An 18,142-nucleotide genomic window follows, 5' to 3' on the forward strand; every position below is an offset into this window, starting at 1 on the left:
GGCTATGAAGGGCTTTGAGGGATCAGGATCATCGTAAGTCTAAAAGGCAGTACTCTTAACAATTCCTTAGCAGCTAAGTGGCTCAGTGATAGAATGCTGGGCCTGGAACCAGGAAGACTCATCTTTTTGAGTTCAAATCTGGCCTCACACACTTACTAGCTGTGTGACTCTGGGCAAGTTATTTAACCCTTTTGCCTCAGTTTCCTCATCTGTAAAAATGAGCTGGAGAAGGAAATGGCAAACCACTCCGGTGTCTGTGCCAAAAAAAATCCCAAACAGGATCATGAAGAGTAACTAGATGTGATTGAAAGCAGAAAGTAAACATGTGGAGGACCAGGGTTTCAATTCTTTTCTTTGTTTTCCTGGCAACTAGTATAATGCTTTCATGTAGTAGATCTTTAATAAATGTTTGTTGAATTCCTTAAATATCAGTTTATGAGTATTCAGATAAGTGGTTGCCCATTGGTTTGGGGATGGCTGAGCATGTAACAGATTATCTCTGTGCCTTTAAGAATTGTACTAATAATTGTACTAATTGATGCAATGTGAGATAAGTGGTAACAGAAGAACAATTTACTTGATGACCACAATAATGTAAAGGGAAACAAAACTGGAAGACTTCAGAACTGATTAATGCAGAGATCAGTTGTAACTTTAGAGGATGGACAGTGAAGCATGCTTTCTGTTGTTTAGTAGAAAACTATAGGTATAGAACAGGGTAAACATTGGCAGACAAGGCCCATGTATTGATTTGTCTTGCTTAACTATTTCTCTGTTACAAAGAAAAATGCTTTTAGACAAGGAAATAATTAGGAAGTGATGGAAACAATAATAATTAAAAAAAATTTAACTCCACATATTGCATAAGGGTTGTTTCTTTCGAACTTCAGAGCATTCTTTCCAAAATTGGATGGCCAAGTTAAACAGGATTTTGTAGGAAAAAATAAGCCAGATTAAGCACATTTCCAAGATAACTATTTCATGCAGTTAAACCTTAGACCAAGTAGTTTGTTTACACAGTAGTTTATATGATAGTTATCTTATATACAGCAATGAATAAGCTAACCCAGAAGTTCTCAAACTTTTTGGCCTCAGGATCCCTTTACACTCTTAAAAATTACTGAAGACCCCAAAGAGACAGCTACAGGTGGTACAGTAGATAGAATGCTGGGCCTGGAATAAGGAAGACCCAAGTTCAAATCCGGCCTCTGACACTTAGTAGTTATGGACCTTGGGCATGTTACTTGGGGATAATAATAGCATCTATCTCACAAGGTTGTTGTGCGGATCAAATAAGATAATATTTGGAAAGCACTTAGTACAGTGCTTGGAACATAGTAGTCACTTAAAAAATGCTTGTTCCCTTTTCCCAAAGAGCTTTTATTTACATGTTGATATTTACTATATTAGAAATGAAAACATCTTGGTATTTTAATGAAATAATTTAGATTGTACAAACTCCCTGAAAGGGTCTTGGGGAGCTCTAGGGGGGATTGAACCACACTTTGAAAACTGCTGATCTAACCCTATCTTCTGTTAAAACATCCATTGAAAATTTTCATTGATATAAGAGCAAGCAAAAAGTCTGTTGGAAAATGTACTTCATTAAGAATCAGTAGACAAAAACATGTTATCACAACAGACTCAGAAAAAGCCTTTGATAAAATACAACAGTCATTTACACTAAAAATGGCAAAGTATAGGTATAGAGGGAACTTTTAAAAATATCATAAAAAGTACATATCTAAAACCAAAAGCAAGCATAATATGCAATGGGGATACACTAGAGTCTTTTCAAATAAATATGAGAGTAAAACAAGGATGTTTACTCTCTCTACTATTATTTGATAAAGTTATAGAAATGCCAACAATAGCAAAAGAGACGAGAAAGAAATAAAAGGCATGAGGATAGGTATCTAGGAGATGACTGTCTTTATTTATTCATGGTATGAAAATTACCTAGAAAATCCTGGGAATCAGCAAAGATACTAATCAAGACAATTAAGAGCTTCATTAAAGTTTCAGGCTACAAAACAAACCCTCAAAAATCAGCTGCATTTTGATGTAATATCCAAAATATTACATATATATATATATATATATACATATAATCCAAGATATTACAATAGAAAGGGAAATCTTATTCCAAATAACAAAAAAAACATAAAGTATCTGGGGAATCAACCTACCAAGGCACACAAAAGACTTTTATATATCTTATGTGTTTAATTAATAAAGAAATAAAGAACAATTTAAATAGTTAGAGGAATAGTCAGGGTGCACAGTTGGGTTGTACTAATATAATAAGAATAACAATACCACCAGAATTAATTTATACTTTTAGTATTATGCCAATTAAATTATCAAAAGAATATTTTGTAAAATTTGATAAAATAATAACAAATCTCATTTAGAAAACCAAAAAAATATAGAATGGGAAATGATGAAAATAGGGAGAGACAAAGGGGGAATAGCACTTCCAGATGTCAAACTATATTAAAAAGCAGCAGTCATCAAAACCATGTGGTACTGGTTAAAAAATAGAGAGACAGATCAATGGAATAAACTAGACAAGGGAAGATCAGAAACAACTGAGCTCAATAACCCAGTGTTCAATAAAGCAGAAAACAAATTATTTAAGAAAGAACTCATTTGATAAAAACTGCTGGGAAAACAGGAAAGCAGTCAGGTAGAAATTAGGTTTAGACCAACACCTTACACACACTAAACTCTAATAGATACAAGATCTCAATATTAAAGATCATCCTATAAAAATTAGAAGAAAGCATATCATGTACCCCTTACAGCTACTGATAAGAGATGTATTCTTAACAAAACAAGGGATAGAGGCAGTTACAAAAGATAAAATAAGTAACTTTGATTGCACAAAACTGAAAAGCTTCTACACAGACAAAATGAGCCTAGAGTAAGAGGAGAAGTGGCCAAATGGGAAAAGATCTTTATATCAAATTTCATAAGAATTTGGCATTTAAGGCACATAAACACTTAACATATATATACATATATATTTATACAACCATTAATCATTCCCCAGAAGATAAGTAGGTACAAACAAAAAGATATGAACAAAAAGTTCTGAAAATAAGAATTTCTAGTATTAACAACCACATAAAACAACTCTGAGGTTTTACCTCCCACCCCAAAAATTGGCATGATGACAAAAATTTTAGTAGTTAATATTGGAAGGGTTGTAGGAAGATAGGTAAGCTGATGCTTTGTTGGTGGAGCTATGAAATGGTATGACCATTTTGGAAAGCAATTTGGAATTAACTAAATGAAATGACTAAAATGTCCATACTCTGACTCAGAAATTCCATTACTGAATGTAAAACTTAAAGAAGCCATTGATAAGAAGGAAATCCCCATACATGCCAAAATATTTAAAGAACACTCTTTGAAATAACAAAAATTAGAAGCAAAGTAGATGTCCATAATTGGTGAATGGCTGAAAAGATTGTGATACATAAATATGATGGAATGTTATCGTGATCTAAGAAATATTGTATCTAATGAATTTGGAGAAGCATAGCAAGATCCACATGAACTGATGCAGAGTGAAGTAAGCAGAGCCAAGGAAACTATATGCACAATAACTACAACAATATAAATGGAAAGAATATCCACACACAAAGAAATCAAAAGTGAATGAAAGTGAATTATGAAGAACAAGCATAATTGGAAAGAAGAGATATGAGAGGATATCTCCAACCCAATCCTTTGTAGACGTGGGAGGTGCACAGGTCATTTGAACATGTTTTCAGACTTTTTCAATGTATCAATCAATCATTCTGATTTTTTCCCTCTTCTTTTTAATTTTCTTTGACTTAAAAAATACTATTTGTTATTTGGGGTAGCTCTCTGGAAAAGGGAGAAAGAAAGATACTGAAGAAGGTTATGATGTTGCAAAAAACAGAAGATATCAATAAAAACTTATTTTAAAAAAGAAAAAATAGACCTAATATGTAGTCTTATTTAATTCTACCCTTCACTCACTTTAAGTAAGTCACTCGGTTTCTCTTGGTGTGAATTTCCTTATTAAGGATGATCATACCCATCCTTATTTAGGGTATCCATAAAATACTGATGCAGATTTAATCTTTAAATCTTAAGCCAAGGTGCCATGGGAATTAAATGAGACTAAATTTATGAAGGATCTTGGATCTGATGAAAAAAAATATCCCTGGAACCTAAATTATTTTTTACTACAATCTGTTAACTATCTGCTAAGTCATAGAATTCCAGAGTTGTTAGGGGATGTAGTTCAACATATACCTGAAGCAGGAATCCCCTCTGCACCATCTCTGACAAGTGGTCATAAAGTCTCCACTTGAAGACCTCCAGTGATAGGGAATTTGCTATGTTCCACAGTAACCCATTGATTCTTTTTCCTCTGAGGTATGTCTATAGTCTACCACCTCCTCTGAATTCCTATTACTAAACTTTAGTTCGGATCAGATTCATGCATTAGGGAAAAACCACCTTGGAAGCTGACTGCAGAATGGATAGGAGTGGGGAAAGACTTGAGAAGGGAGACCCATTGGAAAGTTATAACAATAGTACAGGTGAGAGTTGATAAGGGCCTTAAACTAGGGTGCTGTCTTTGTCAGTAGTAAAAAGGCGATGTCTAGGAAAGATATGAAAGTAGAAATGATGAGATTTGGTGATGTGATAGCAGGGATGAGTCAAAGTATGCTTTGTTTCCCCAACTATATTTTAAGTTCCTCAAGGGAGAGGACTTTATCTTTTATTTCTAACTCTATCTTCCCCACTAACTTTCCCACAGGGCCTAGTAAAATTCTCTACACAAACCAAGTCTCAACAAAAGCTTGTTAATTAGTCAATGGAAAGGATCATCCCCATGGACAATATTAGGATAGCAGAAGGTTTTCCTCATGAACATAATATCTTAGTTTCAAAGACTGAAAGATTGGGGGCAGTTAGGTGGCACAGTGGACAGAGTACCGGCCCTGAAGTCAGGAGGACCTGAGTTCAAATCCAGCCTCAGACCAAACACTTGACACTTACTAGCTGTGTGACCCTGGGCAAGTCACTTAACCCCAACTGCCTAAGCAAAAAAAAAAAAAAAGACTGAAAGATTGAATAGGAGAGGCAGTGATCAGGGAAATGGCCTTTAAGAGGACTAGGTTAGCTCAATCAATTCAGATTCATTTTTTCACTCACATTGATATTTTGTGTCTAAGACTTCCCAGTCATGTGAGCAACAAGATGGAGGACTAGATATTCTCTCTGACACCTATAATCTCTTGAACCTCTCCAAAACAAATTAGGCACTAAAGACAAAGCAATGTTAGCTGTCTCCATGGTCTAGGGTACCCAAAATCCTGAAGAAAATAAAAGGAAAAAACCTACCTCCAAACCCATGAACTAATGTTGTGGGTCCCTAAGTTGACTCAATACTCCTCCCCTACCTCCCATGTACCCAGTAGCAAGACTGTACTAGCAGACCCAAGGACCTGACACAGACTTACAACAAAATCCATTTCTATACCCCAGTATACTCTCCCTCTTTCCAGTGCCATGGATATCCCAGCTCCCACCTACATAAGTTTGCTCTACTGTGACAGCCAGCATGGCTGCAGACCTTAAGTAGCACAAACCTTCTGAGGGTTGCAACCCCATAACACCAATGCTGCAAAGCTTTAAACTGCCAGTGCCAGAGAGAACAGCAAGATAAAGCTCTGAATTGCCTGTGTTGGACCAGAGAACTGAGGAACAGAGGAAGTGGGAGGACAGGTCACCAGGACAGGACACCTTTTGTGTCTCTGGGGGGTTGTGTAGCACTCCTCTAAACCTGAGGGAAAGAGCATAACATCCATTTAGGTCTAGTTCTGAAAAAAAAAGTCACTTGGGGCAGAGACTTAGACTGAATAATCATGAATTGCCCAGCATAAGAGGAGGTTGAGATGCTTTGAGATCCAGTCTCCAAGGAAACCACTTTTAGGTGGAAGAGTCAGAAAATAAATAGGGAAAAATGGGTGGGGGGAGGCTAAAATTACCAAAGCTTTCAGGAAGAAGAAAGCTCAAAGACCTTGGACATAAGTAGATAAATCAACAGGGAAGATATTAACAACAGAAGGAAATATGGCCTCCGGATCTAGTAAATGAATTCAGGCATCTACAAACAAATATTGCAAAAAAGAGGAAAATGATCCAGTAATTGATGAGACAGAGGACACTGTGGAATGTGAGGAGAACATGGAACCACGACACACTGTTCCTGACTAGTTCAAAAGAGAAATAAGAATTATAAGAGCAGAAATTATGGCCTCTTCAGCAAAAATAATGGGTAGAATAGAAAAACTGGAATCTACGATGACAAATCTCACCAAAGAAACAAAAGAGAAAATGATAGAAAATGCAAATGTATTTATTGTCTAAAATTTTTCCCTTTTGATTCCTTATCTTGCACTTCTATTAATGACTGGAAGAGCTAACTCAACTTAATTGGTTAGGAAGAAGGAAGTGGCAAAAGTGGCAGTAGGGTACAAGAATTCAGGCATAACTAATGATGTAGAAAATCCATACATGGATAATCAAGAGCAGACACTTGAATCATCCATGACTTCCTAGTGTCACTGAAAACAAACTTTTATCTTTAATTTTTCCCATATCATAACTGGCCAATCCATTGCTTTCCTCATAGAAAATTAATTTTATGGGCTAAAGTTTTAAAATTTTGCTCTGACAAGAGTGATATGAGGAAAGTTTTTCCTTCTTTCTTTTTTTTTTAAATTGTAAACTATAAAAAGATTGTTACAAATGGTTTAAAAAATGAAGTGGAGCCATGCCCAGGACATAAAAATATGGCAGTGAAGTGTGGTATTAATCTTTAGAGCAGGGGCTCAACCTTTTTTGTGGCATGGAAACTTTGGGCAGTCTGATGAAACCTAAGGACCCCTTCTCAGAAGAAAAGAAAAGCTTTTTTAAAATTCATAATTGAAGGAAAGACTAAATTTCAGTTACAACCTAAAATTCAGTTACAACAAATTTATTTTTTCCTATTCAAGTTCATGAACCCTATGAAATTTATCACCCTTATATGGTGGTCTACCCTTCCCTCTTTCTAGTGCCATGTATATCCCAACCCCAGTTTAAGAACTCTTGCTGTATGTGGACTTTTGTGGTAATCATTCCTGATGCCTTCAAATGAGAGAAGAGAGAGGAAACCTCATGTATCTGATTTCCTTTCTGAGCAGATGTTGATAAAAGATAATTTTTTAAAAGATTAATTGAAAACATGCCCCCAGTTGGAAAAAAGAACACATGGAATCTTACTTGTGGACCAAATTTTGCTTGACCAAAATCATGGCAAAAGAACTGACAGTTCTTGTCAGTAGAAGAGTCAATATCCCTTCAAGGAAAAGTTGACACTAACAACATCAACATTGAAAGTAATCTGGGACAAATATCTTACAAATCTCAAGTCGTGATCTAATCACAACAATTTGTCATCAGTCACACTAGTCATTTATTACAAGGAGCAACCTGAAATAAGTGTGATCTAAAAGCTAGGCCACATACCTGGGTTTTGATCCTATCCCTGTGGAACTAATATTCCATATCATTCCTCCTATATTCCTCATGTAAAAAAATCTTCAATGGCTCCCTATTACCCTGGAGATAAAATACAAAAATCCTAATCTTGACACTTAAAGCCCTCTACAATCTAACTTTCATTTACCATTTCTATCTTATTTCATGTAAGTCTCCTTTACATACTCTCTGTTCCAGTAAAACTGAACTATTTGCTATTCCCTGTACATGACAATTTTGTTGTTTGGTCATTCAGTTGTGTCTGACTCTTTGTGACCTCATTTGGGACTTTCTTGGCAGAGATACTGGAGTCATTTGCCATTTCTTTCTCCAGCTCATTTTACAGATGAGGAAATTGAAGCAAACAGGATTAAGTGACTTGCCCAGGGTGATATAGTAAATGTCTGAGGCCAGATTTGAACTCATGAAGATAGTCTTCCTGACTCCAGGCCTGATGCTCTATCTGCAGCAGGTACTTAATGTTTGCTGTACTCATTTGAATCATAGGTATTCATTGGATTTTGAACTAGAAGGTATCTCAGAGATCATTGAGGCTAGAACCTATTTCTTTTACAAATCAGGAAACCGAATCCCAGAGAGTTGAATTAATTTTCTAACAAGTAATAAGAAAAGCCAGGTTCTGAATCTAGCTCTTCTGACTCCAAATCCAGGATACTTTCCTCTCTAACTCATTGCAATCCCATGACCATCTCTTTCTTGTTTTCAAATTGGTTTCCCATAACTCAAAAACAAAACATAAAAATAAAAACCAAAGCCAAAAAAGTAAAACAACAACACCAACAAAAATTTCTCAGCCCTGCTACTTCTCAAGCTACTGTCTATTCCTCCCCCTTCACTTTGGAATTTTTAGAATAATTACTCTATGCTTGCTGGCTCCGCCAATGAATTCCTCAACCCTTTATAACCCTGTCTTCAGCATTCTACTGAAACTGCTCACTCCAAGGTCACTAATGACCTCATAATTGCCAATGCTAATGGCCTCTTCTTAAATCTCAAACTCTTGAGTTTTCTGCTCCATTGACAAAGTTAACCACCCTTTCCCATCTTATCTGTCATACTCTCTCCTTTCTGATCTTTTTTAAGGCTGGTCTTTATCTTGAGGCTGCTATCGCTTAGATGTGGCCTTCTCAAGTCTTCTTCACTGGTTTATCTTCTATGTAGACTCATTCTATGGTTTCAGTGCTCTATTCTATATAGATGATTGCTCAAACTATAACTCTAGACCTGGCTTCTCCCTGTCTCAGTCTGACATATCCAACTGCTCATTGGACATTTGCCAGTGGATATTTCAACCACATTTCAAACTCACTGTGGCCAAACCTGCCCTTCCTTCTAACTTTCCTATATCTCTTGCTGGTACTGCCATTTTCCTAACTACCTCAGGCATTAGTATTTAGGGGGACCAGAGGATCCTTGCTGTAAAAACTTCCTCACACAGAGAATTGCATACAGTAGGATATTAAAAAACATTTGTTGAATGAATGATGGCACAGAGAAAAAAGCCTGATTTATTATGGCTAGCTATGACATGGGCCTTAGTTTTGTTCCCACAACACCAGCATTATAAAGAGGTCCTGAATTTGGGATATTGCATTTACATAAGTTTGTACACAATTTAGCTCTATTGCTTAACTTTACTATAAAATATTCTAATAAAATGTGGAATCAGGAAGTCATACTATAAAAGTTCACCCTATACTAAAGATTAGCTTGTGTCCTCCACTGTGAGTACTAGGCAACACACCTTAAGATTTGGCCCTGGAGGCAGTTTATGAAGTCAGCAATCAGTTGGAAACTTTTTTTTTCTTTTTTTACATTAATTTATTAATTTAATATTAATTTAGAACACATCTAATATCCCTTATTGAAGGGCAGGAAACTTTATAGATTAGGGAGCTAAAGTAGAATAAAGGAAATCTCAAATAAGAGTACAAATGGAATAAAATAAATTTAAAAGCAACCACATGATTTGAAATATAGTTGAGCCCAAAGGTTGTCAAGACATAAGAAATCCAGAATATTTACATCTTTGTGTTTGGTGTTAGCAAAAAACAAAAAACAAAAAACAAAAACTAGAAACAAGAGGACTCTATCATTTGGAGAATGGCTGAACAAATTGGAATTTTGTAGTGAAATATTGTTTTACCTAAGAGAAATAATGACAATGAGGAATTCAGAAAAACAAGGAAAGACTTGTATGAGGCAGATTGAAATAAGCAGAACAAGAAGAATAATAGACACACTGAGTACAATAACATAAACCAAAATAACCCCAAAAGGCAGTTGAACTCAAATTAATTAAAATGATCAATCCTGGTTTCTGAGAAGAAAGGACGAAACAATTCTCTCCTCTCAGAAAGGAAGTGGGGGTTTTAGGCTGTGGAATGCTGCATATATTATCAAATACAATAATTTCATAAGTTTTGCTTAGCTGCTTTTCTTTGTTATGGGGAATAACTTATTGGAGGCTGGGGGAGGAACAAGTATGCCAGGAAACTTCCATGATATAAAAAATAAAGACCTCAATAAAACTTAAAAATAAAGAAGTTTAGCTTACCTGTGGGCCAGTCCCTGGCTTCAAGTGAAAACCAAAAACAAGTTCAAGGTTTACAACCTTTTCTTCATTTTCTTCTAGTTCACCTGCTGAATCCTAAAATAAAGATACAGAGGACCACACATCTGAGGTTATTGTTTCATACTTTTATAACTTGAGGGAAGGGAATGTCTCACTAATTTAGCAAAGGTTTCCTTTCCTGTCTGCTATCTCACTTCTAGTATTTTTAGGATTCCTTAGGGAATTTGGTTATACAATGCAAGGGAAGTGACATATGCTAAGTTTTTGAGAATCTGGCAAAATAAACACTCTCTTGCACTCAAAGGTGAATGTCACTGTTTTATTTTTCAGAGAAAAATTTAAGAACTTCACCTGAAACCAGGGATGCAGTTAGCACATTGAGATGCATTGTGGGACTTCACCTTGACAGCTTCCCCATGTTCAAGGCATTTATGAGCTATTTCCACTTACCTGTTATGTAGCAACCAGAGAAAACATGGTGGGATTGCAAAACAGCCTGAACCTAGTGAGGGTTTCCCATGTGAGATTATCGGAATGTTAGAATAGAAAAGTAAGGCCTTTAGGGAATCAGAGGAAGAACTTTCATCACATCTCTCTCTGGACAAGATTTTGCAGCAAGGTATGTGAATTTACTTTTGGCATATTCTATAGGGCAGGCTTTAATTATGTCCACTAAACAGCAACACATCTGGCTGATGGAAAAATTACAAAAATGAGATAATGCCACAGGTTCCTGAGCAAGTGATGCTGCAGGGACCTTCTGTGAGATTTCCTTCAGGAACGTGGATATTGGGCAAAGGCCTCCTGGAGAAAGACAGGAGGCCAAGGTCCTTAACTACAAGTGTTAGTACTTAGATTTTATAAGTTGAGATATGTTCTCCTTATCATGAATGTTGTGTTAATCTTTCAACCCGCAGGTGTTAAGGGTGTTTTAATGACAAACTTTTAAAACTTCACTCAAAGAGCCTTTTGTTTGGTGGAGATAACTTTTTTTCCTTCGCAGTCATTCTAATAAGACTTCAAACAAACTTTTACCGACATTGACAGATTGAGGAGTACATGTGACAGGTGCATGGGTTCCAAGTGTTTCCTGGGTCAGTAACTGTAGGTACAGCTTCAGGCCTCTTTGCTGTTCCTCTGACAAGACCCCTCAACTCCCAACTCCAGACATTTTCACTTATATCCTCCATACCTGGACTTCTCCCCCTCCTCATCTCTGTCTCCTGGCTTTCTTCAAGTTCCTGCTAAAATTCCAACTTGTACACAAGCCTTTCCTGAACCCCCTTAATGCTAGTGGCTTCCCTCTGTTGAATATCTCCAAATTATGCAGTATGTATGTTGTTTGTACATAGTTGTGTCAGATCATCTCTCCCATTACGCTGTGAGTCCCTTGAGAGCAGGGACTGTCTTTTGCCTTTCTTTATATCCCCAGTACTTAGAACCGTGGCTGGCTTGGCGTATAATAGATGCTTAACAAATGCTGGTTGACGACATGATTTTTAGCAAGAAAAGTCTTCACTTACCTTCATTAATGGTGGAAAGTGAAATAAATTGAGGTAATCATTTGTTAATTTCTCAATGGCTGACTGTAAAAAAAATTAAAATTAATCAAATTAATCATGTGCCTGGTACTCAGGACCCCACAATAATAAGATCATGATTAAAACCAATAATGCATATAAAGACCAAAAGCTTTCATGCAAACTCTAATCCTGTAGGGAATCTCACATTCAACATATCCAACATTCAAGAGATATTCAACACAATGTATCTTATTATCCAAAGTAGTATTCAAAGAGATACACAAAGTGATATAGTGGATTAAAAAAATGAATTCAGGGCCATGAGGAAGAGGGTTCATTTGTCCCACAAACTGGTTCTGTGACCTGGGACAAGTGACTTAACCTCCCAGTGTTCTAGGCATTTGTCTGAGTTTATAAGTCACAGAAGAGGTATTTCCTAATTGGAAGGTCCCAGTATCACCTTATCCCCATCCAAAAAAGTGTGGATAGTTTGCACTTATTTAATAAAACACGAAGATGTAAGAAGGACAGGCAATATCAAGCTAAAAAATAAAATATTCTTGCACGTACTGTCAGGGTAGCTGTGAACAGTCACATCCCTGCTTGGTGCACGCAGGCAGCAAAACGGCGAGAAAAACAACAATGTGAATGAACATCACATCAGTTAGTATTTACCAAGGCTCAAATTCCATTAAATAGCTTATTGTGTTTTAAGGACTTTCATGTGGATATGTCCAAAGCTCTCTCCTCTGAAGAAACACAAAGGATTGCTAAAGAATTTTTTATACTCATCAGGTATAATTCAGTTTTTCTGTGAACAGCACATATTGTTATTCATGTAGGGAGGAAAACATACCAAATGTGGGGGGGGGTGGAAATTAGATGCCCTTTTTTTTTTTCAAAGAAAAATGAAAGCTGTTGACACTTGACAATGTAATGAATACTTATTGGGTGTTCAATTCCTATTCTACAGACCTTGTTCCTCTACACGGGAGCTTCAAGTGTACAAAGAAAGAAGAGAGCTGTGGGTAGGCTGAGAAGAACAGCCCTGAAGGAAAAGAAACAGCAAAAGCTTTTGGTTTTCCTACTTGATTCCAGGAGATTCATCTATACCTCAGCTGCACAGCCTTTCTCACCCTCTAGCCAACTCTCAGAGTGAGATGGGCTGAGACCAAGAGACTCAAACTCAGTTTCCTCAAATGTAAAATAAGGATCATGATTTATGGATTCAGAGCTGTTGAGGACCTTAGAAACCAGCAAATCCAACCAACTTAATTTAAAGATGAAGAAATTTAGGCAGAGAGAGGTTAAGTGATTTGTCCAAGCTCACCCAAGTAGAAGGTAGAAGAGACCTGATTCGAACCTATTTCTACTGCACCATGAGGTGTGCTCTTGAGGCCTCTCAAGGATAACATGTCCTCTTCTAGCTCCAAAAATTTCTGACTGGCAGGGAGAGCGCTAAGGCAGATGTGGTCTTTGAGTACCTTTTCACCTCTTCTCTCTCTAGGACTTTTGGAGCTGATCCTAAGTCCCAAACTATTAGGGCTTTCCTTTCACTCTAGCGTGTCCAGGTGTTACACTGCTGACTACATCTGCTTTTTCATTTTTTTTAACCGGGGAGTTTTGAAGACAACAAACCTTCAAAGTTCTCTGATGATAGAATGGCAAAGAGTAAAGCTAACATTTTGGATAATGGGAAGTCCTACCCCTCACCCTCTCCAATGGTATTCCCAGACACCACCTACATTGACATCTTGTGAAATCTGTCCAATCATTGGCCTCTGATATCTACAAGAAACAGAATGATTCTATTTCCGAGCCTTGTTCGGACCTCCTGCAAACGTCTAGTACCCAGCACCATTAATATTCTGTAATCATCACATAGCATCCCCATTCTCTCCAGGCTTCTCTTAAATAGAGGAACTGGTGTTGAGGGTGAGTTTTTTTTAATAAATTCATTTTTTTGAGGGTGGGCTTTTGGACAACACAATCACATTGCTTCTATTTGGGACCTTTGTAATGCAGAAAAACACCCTTTATATAGAATGGCTTAACTAAGGAATGGTTAATTATGACAGTGACTTATGTTAATTATGACAGAGCCTCCTGAGGAGCAAGCTTCTTTGCTGGCTCCTTTCTTGAGGTTTACTCTCATTTGCCTGCACTTTATCCCCATAAGAGAAAAGAGGCTGAATTTTTGCATTGTATAATAGTATATTTGTTAGCAAGGTAAACTGTGAGGTACTCATGTGGAAGAGTCAATTTCCTTTGGTTATGCTCAGAGGCTACCTTCACTGGGAAGCCTTGATCAACTCCAGGACACAGAAAGCCAACCCGAGTGGACTTGAAAGGGAAATTCTCTAGAAAGAGAGCTTGAGGGTGGTTGTCTATAACTGACTGGCAATTTTAAGAGCACTGGGATATTGTTGGAAGTACTGTGAGGTCATTAGAACTTGATGGAAAGCTGATACTCAGAATTTTTTACTTTATTCTGCTGTCTAAGTGTCATTCTCTTACTCCCAATGGAAAAAAAAAAGCAGCAATCTTATTTTATTCCCTAAAGGAACATACTTGAAAAGCTCTTCTGATAAATGATGCTCATTAGCTCATAGGATTTAGGGCTGGAAGGGACCTTAGGCATGAACAAATGCAATCTCTTCATTTATCTGATGTAGAAACTGAGGCCCAGAGAAATTAAATGACTTTCCCAAGGTCACTCAAGTAGTAAGAAGCCAGGGCTGTGTTTTTAACAAAGGTCCTCTCATTCCAAATATAGTGCTGTTCCATTATTTCATGCTGTCTTTCATTTAGCTCCAACAATTAAAAAAAAATTAGTAGCTAACTTCTGAAACCTCAATCCCTGGAGATCTTCTCAAGTTATCTTAGGAGGACAACTGATTTACCCTTTTATTTTTGCCTCTCTTCATTCATTTTGAGGCAATGTTCTTTCTGGGGAGGAAATTTGGAGAGTTTGGAATTTTCTGACCTACTTCGCCATCTTCCCAGAATCTCCTCTTTAGTGGTTTAATTCTGAAACTTCCTGCAAAACTCTTGAACAAGAATCCTTGGAAATACATGAAGACTTTGTAAGTAAACTGGATGAGTGGAGGTGGAATCAGAATATGTTTGTTGATATCTGCTCAAGATCAAAAGCATTAAGTTATGGAATAATCAATTTTTCCCCTGTGTTTTTCTTCTAAACTACTATTATTGTTGAAGGCACTACCATCATTCAAGGCACCAAGGTTCCCAACCTAGATGTTATCTTCAATTCTTTTACCCTCTCTCCCTCCCCACATCCAATCTGTTCCCAAATGTTGTTGATTCTTCCTTCATAATATCTCTTAAATGTTCCTTTCTCTTCTCTGTCACTGCCACCACTCTGGGGCAAGCTTTCATTATTATTGACACAACCTTCTGGTTGGTCTTCCCACCTCAAGTCTCCCCTGGCTCTGATCTATCCTCCATTCAACTGTCAAACTGATCTTCCTAAAATGAAGGTTTGACCATGTTAATGAGCCCCTCCTTCCCATTTGCCTCATTCAATAAACTCCAATGACTTCCTATCACCTCTAGACTCAAATATAAAATTCTCTGTTGGGCATTTAAAGCCTTTCATAACCTAGCCTTCTCTTAAATTTCCAGTCTTCTTATGCCTTATTTCTTTTTTTTCATGATTTTATTTTATTTTATTTAATAGTATTTTATTTTTTCCCAATTAAATGTAAAGGCAATTTTCAACATTTATTTTTTGAAAGATTTTGAGTTCCAAATATTTTCTTCTTCCCTTCTTCCTGAACCCACACCTCAATATGCCAAACAATCTAATATTGGTTATACATGAATAATCATGTAAAACATAATTCCATATTTCTCGTGTTGCTTACACCTTATTTCTTCCACATACTCTGGACTCCTTAATGTTCCTCACACAAGATACTCCCTCTTCCAATTCTAGGCATTTTCACTGGCTATTCCCCCACTCTTTAAATTCTCTCTCCTCATCTCCTTCTCCTGGCTCCCTTCAAATCTTAGGTAAAATCTTGCTTTCTGAAAGAAATCTTTTCTGATTTCCCTTAATGCTAGTGACTTTCCTCTGATATTACCTCCAATTTATTCTGTATATATCTTGTATTTATATAGTTGTTTGCATCTTGTTTTCTCCATTAGACTATGAGCTCCTTGAGAGTAAATACTAGGCTTTTTTTTGGGGGGGGGAGGTTTGACCTTTCCTTGTATTTCTAGTGCTTAGCATAGTGCCTGACATATAGCAGGTGCTTAATCAATGCTTTTTGACTGACTATTTCAATGTTTTAAAACTTGCTGGATAAGTCAGATTTAGCTTAGGCCACTGGCCAAAATTTGGGTAGTCTCTTAATTTAATTTAATTTAATTTAAACTATGACGCTTGTTGGTAATCACAGTTTTCAATATATCTTATCTGAAATACCTTTATATGAATTATGTGTCCCTTAGAGACGATGCCCATATCCTTGAAGTCCTCCTCATCCAGAAGTAGAAGCCGTTTCCCAGTGATGTTATTTTCTTTAAATAAGGTTGCATATATACTCATCTCTTCTGAAGAATCACCTAAGGTTTAGAGGAAAAGAACAAAATGAATCAGGCTAAACTAGGTCTCAAAGGAAATTAAATCCAAGAGTTAAGAAAATATTATTCCACTTGCCTTTTCTGGTGAGTTGTTGCATCCAAAAGTACTGTGAAAGAAAGGGAGAATATAGTTTTAAATGCAGTTTTATTGGCACTTTTTTAAACACTGAGATAGATTTTTTTTTTTGAAAATTTACATGGCACTTGTGGCCAGGTTTAACACCAAACTACTCCATCTCTATCTCTATCTATCTATATATTTTTCCTTAAATTTAAATTTCTGACTCTGCTTCCAAGGGAAAAGGAAAGGTCTTGCCATTTATAGTTTTAGGATTTTAAGGTTTACACAAGGTATTTAATGTTTCGTTAGAACAATATATGCATCTTGTTGAGGAATTTGGGGATCTCATGGAAATTTTGTTTCTAAGGAATGTTTGGGATTTATATTTTCCACTTATTACAAGAATTGAGAAACCGGGACAGCTAGATGGTGTAGTGGATAGAGCACTGGCCCTGAAGTCAGGAGGACCTGAGTTCAAATCCGGCCTCAGACACATAACATTCACTAGATGTGTGACTCTGGGCAAGTCACTTAACCCCATTGCCTAACCAAAAAAAAAAAAAAGAAGAAGAAGAAGAAGAATTGAGAAACTGTATGATATAATGGAAAGAAAGCTGGCCCTGCAGCTAAGATCATGTACTGCCTCTGATAACATCCCAGCTGTATGACTCTGGGCAAATCATTTAGTTTCTCTGTGCTCTGGGCAACTCTCTAAGCATTGGTAAGAGGGAGTTTCCTTATCCAGGAATTCCCTATATTAATGAGATTACAGGTCTAGTCCCTATGTTTACTGAAAGAGTTAAATGTGGTCCTCATGGAGGCAATTCACACAAGGACTCTTTTAGTCCTAGGCAGTATGAGAGGCAGAATGGAAATAGTGAATATACTGCAGGAGCCTGAAAAGTTTGGATTCAAATCCAACCTCTGCCACTTACTAGCTGTACGAGTAAGGGTAAATCATTAAGCTCTCTGGGCTTCAGTTTCGTCATCTAAGTAACATGGGTAAGACCTATAGTCCTTACCTCGAAGAGTTGTTAATGAGGCCCAAATGAGATTTTTATATAGAATGTTTGTTATTATTGTTATATGGCAGAATGGGGAAAAATGTATTGGAAAGCATGAAACTTGGTTTCTAGGCCCAGCCACTAATTAGTTTTGAGACCTAGGACAAATTGTTTAACCTTCCTGTGACTTAGTTGCCTCCTTTGCAAAATTTCTTCTAACACTAACACTATGATGGTGCAAGCTCTTATTATCAAACAAAAACTTACCATTTAATTCTATGATAACTTTTAGCCCAGTGATCTCAATGCTTTCAGTATACAGTCTGTTTAAATTTGAGTTTCTAGAATGATTAATAAATACCAGAAGCAATTTAGCTTTTTCTTGAGAATGTTTTTTTTCTTTTATCATAAAGGAATTATCCAGTATTTAAAAAAAAAGGTGCTAGAGAAATCTTGTAAAAGGTAGTGATGAAGATCCATAACCCTGCTTATGTCAAAGATTTTAGATGGTGCCTGTTCCTCATTAACCAACAGTAATCTGGTCCATGATCACCAGAAGTCCTTGTCATACCTCCAGCAGATCCTTTAGGAGTGGTAAAGGAAGAAAGCCTAAATCTCTCTACTGGCATGGTAGCCCACCCTTTCTAGGCACTGGATTATAGCTTACTTTTACTTTTCATCATAATGATCTCATGAGAGTGTAGAGCTGAATTCTGGGTATCTGATAGATATCATCTAGTTAATTTTCATTATATCCCTAAGGAAAATTCATTGC

The 18,142-nt window shown here is 36.7% G+C and overlaps 1 protein-coding gene across 2 annotated transcripts in view; it reads right to left on the minus strand.

Moving 5' to 3' along the window:
- MAP3K20 (mitogen-activated protein kinase kinase kinase 20) overlaps positions 1-18,142 on the minus strand; it is a 222,411-nt gene that overhangs the window by 34,366 nt on the left and 169,903 nt on the right. For both annotated transcript variants that reach the window (XM_027865834.1, XM_027865835.1), the window contains exons 13-16: positions 16,379-16,409; positions 16,145-16,284; positions 11,695-11,757; positions 10,154-10,246 (exon numbers count right to left, since the gene is read on the minus strand). In XM_027865834.1, coding sequence (XP_027721635.1) covers positions 10,154-10,246; positions 11,695-11,757; positions 16,145-16,284; positions 16,379-16,409 — 327 coding nt within the window. The remainder of the gene's footprint in view (positions 1-10,153; positions 10,247-11,694; positions 11,758-16,144; positions 16,285-16,378; positions 16,410-18,142) is intronic.

This window comes from Vombatus ursinus, unplaced genomic scaffold, assembly GCF_900497805.2.
Source record: "Vombatus ursinus unplaced genomic scaffold, bare-nosed wombat genome assembly UNPS02014779.1, whole genome shotgun sequence".
Classification (NCBI taxonomy): Eukaryota; Metazoa; Chordata; class Mammalia; order Diprotodontia; family Vombatidae; genus Vombatus; species Vombatus ursinus.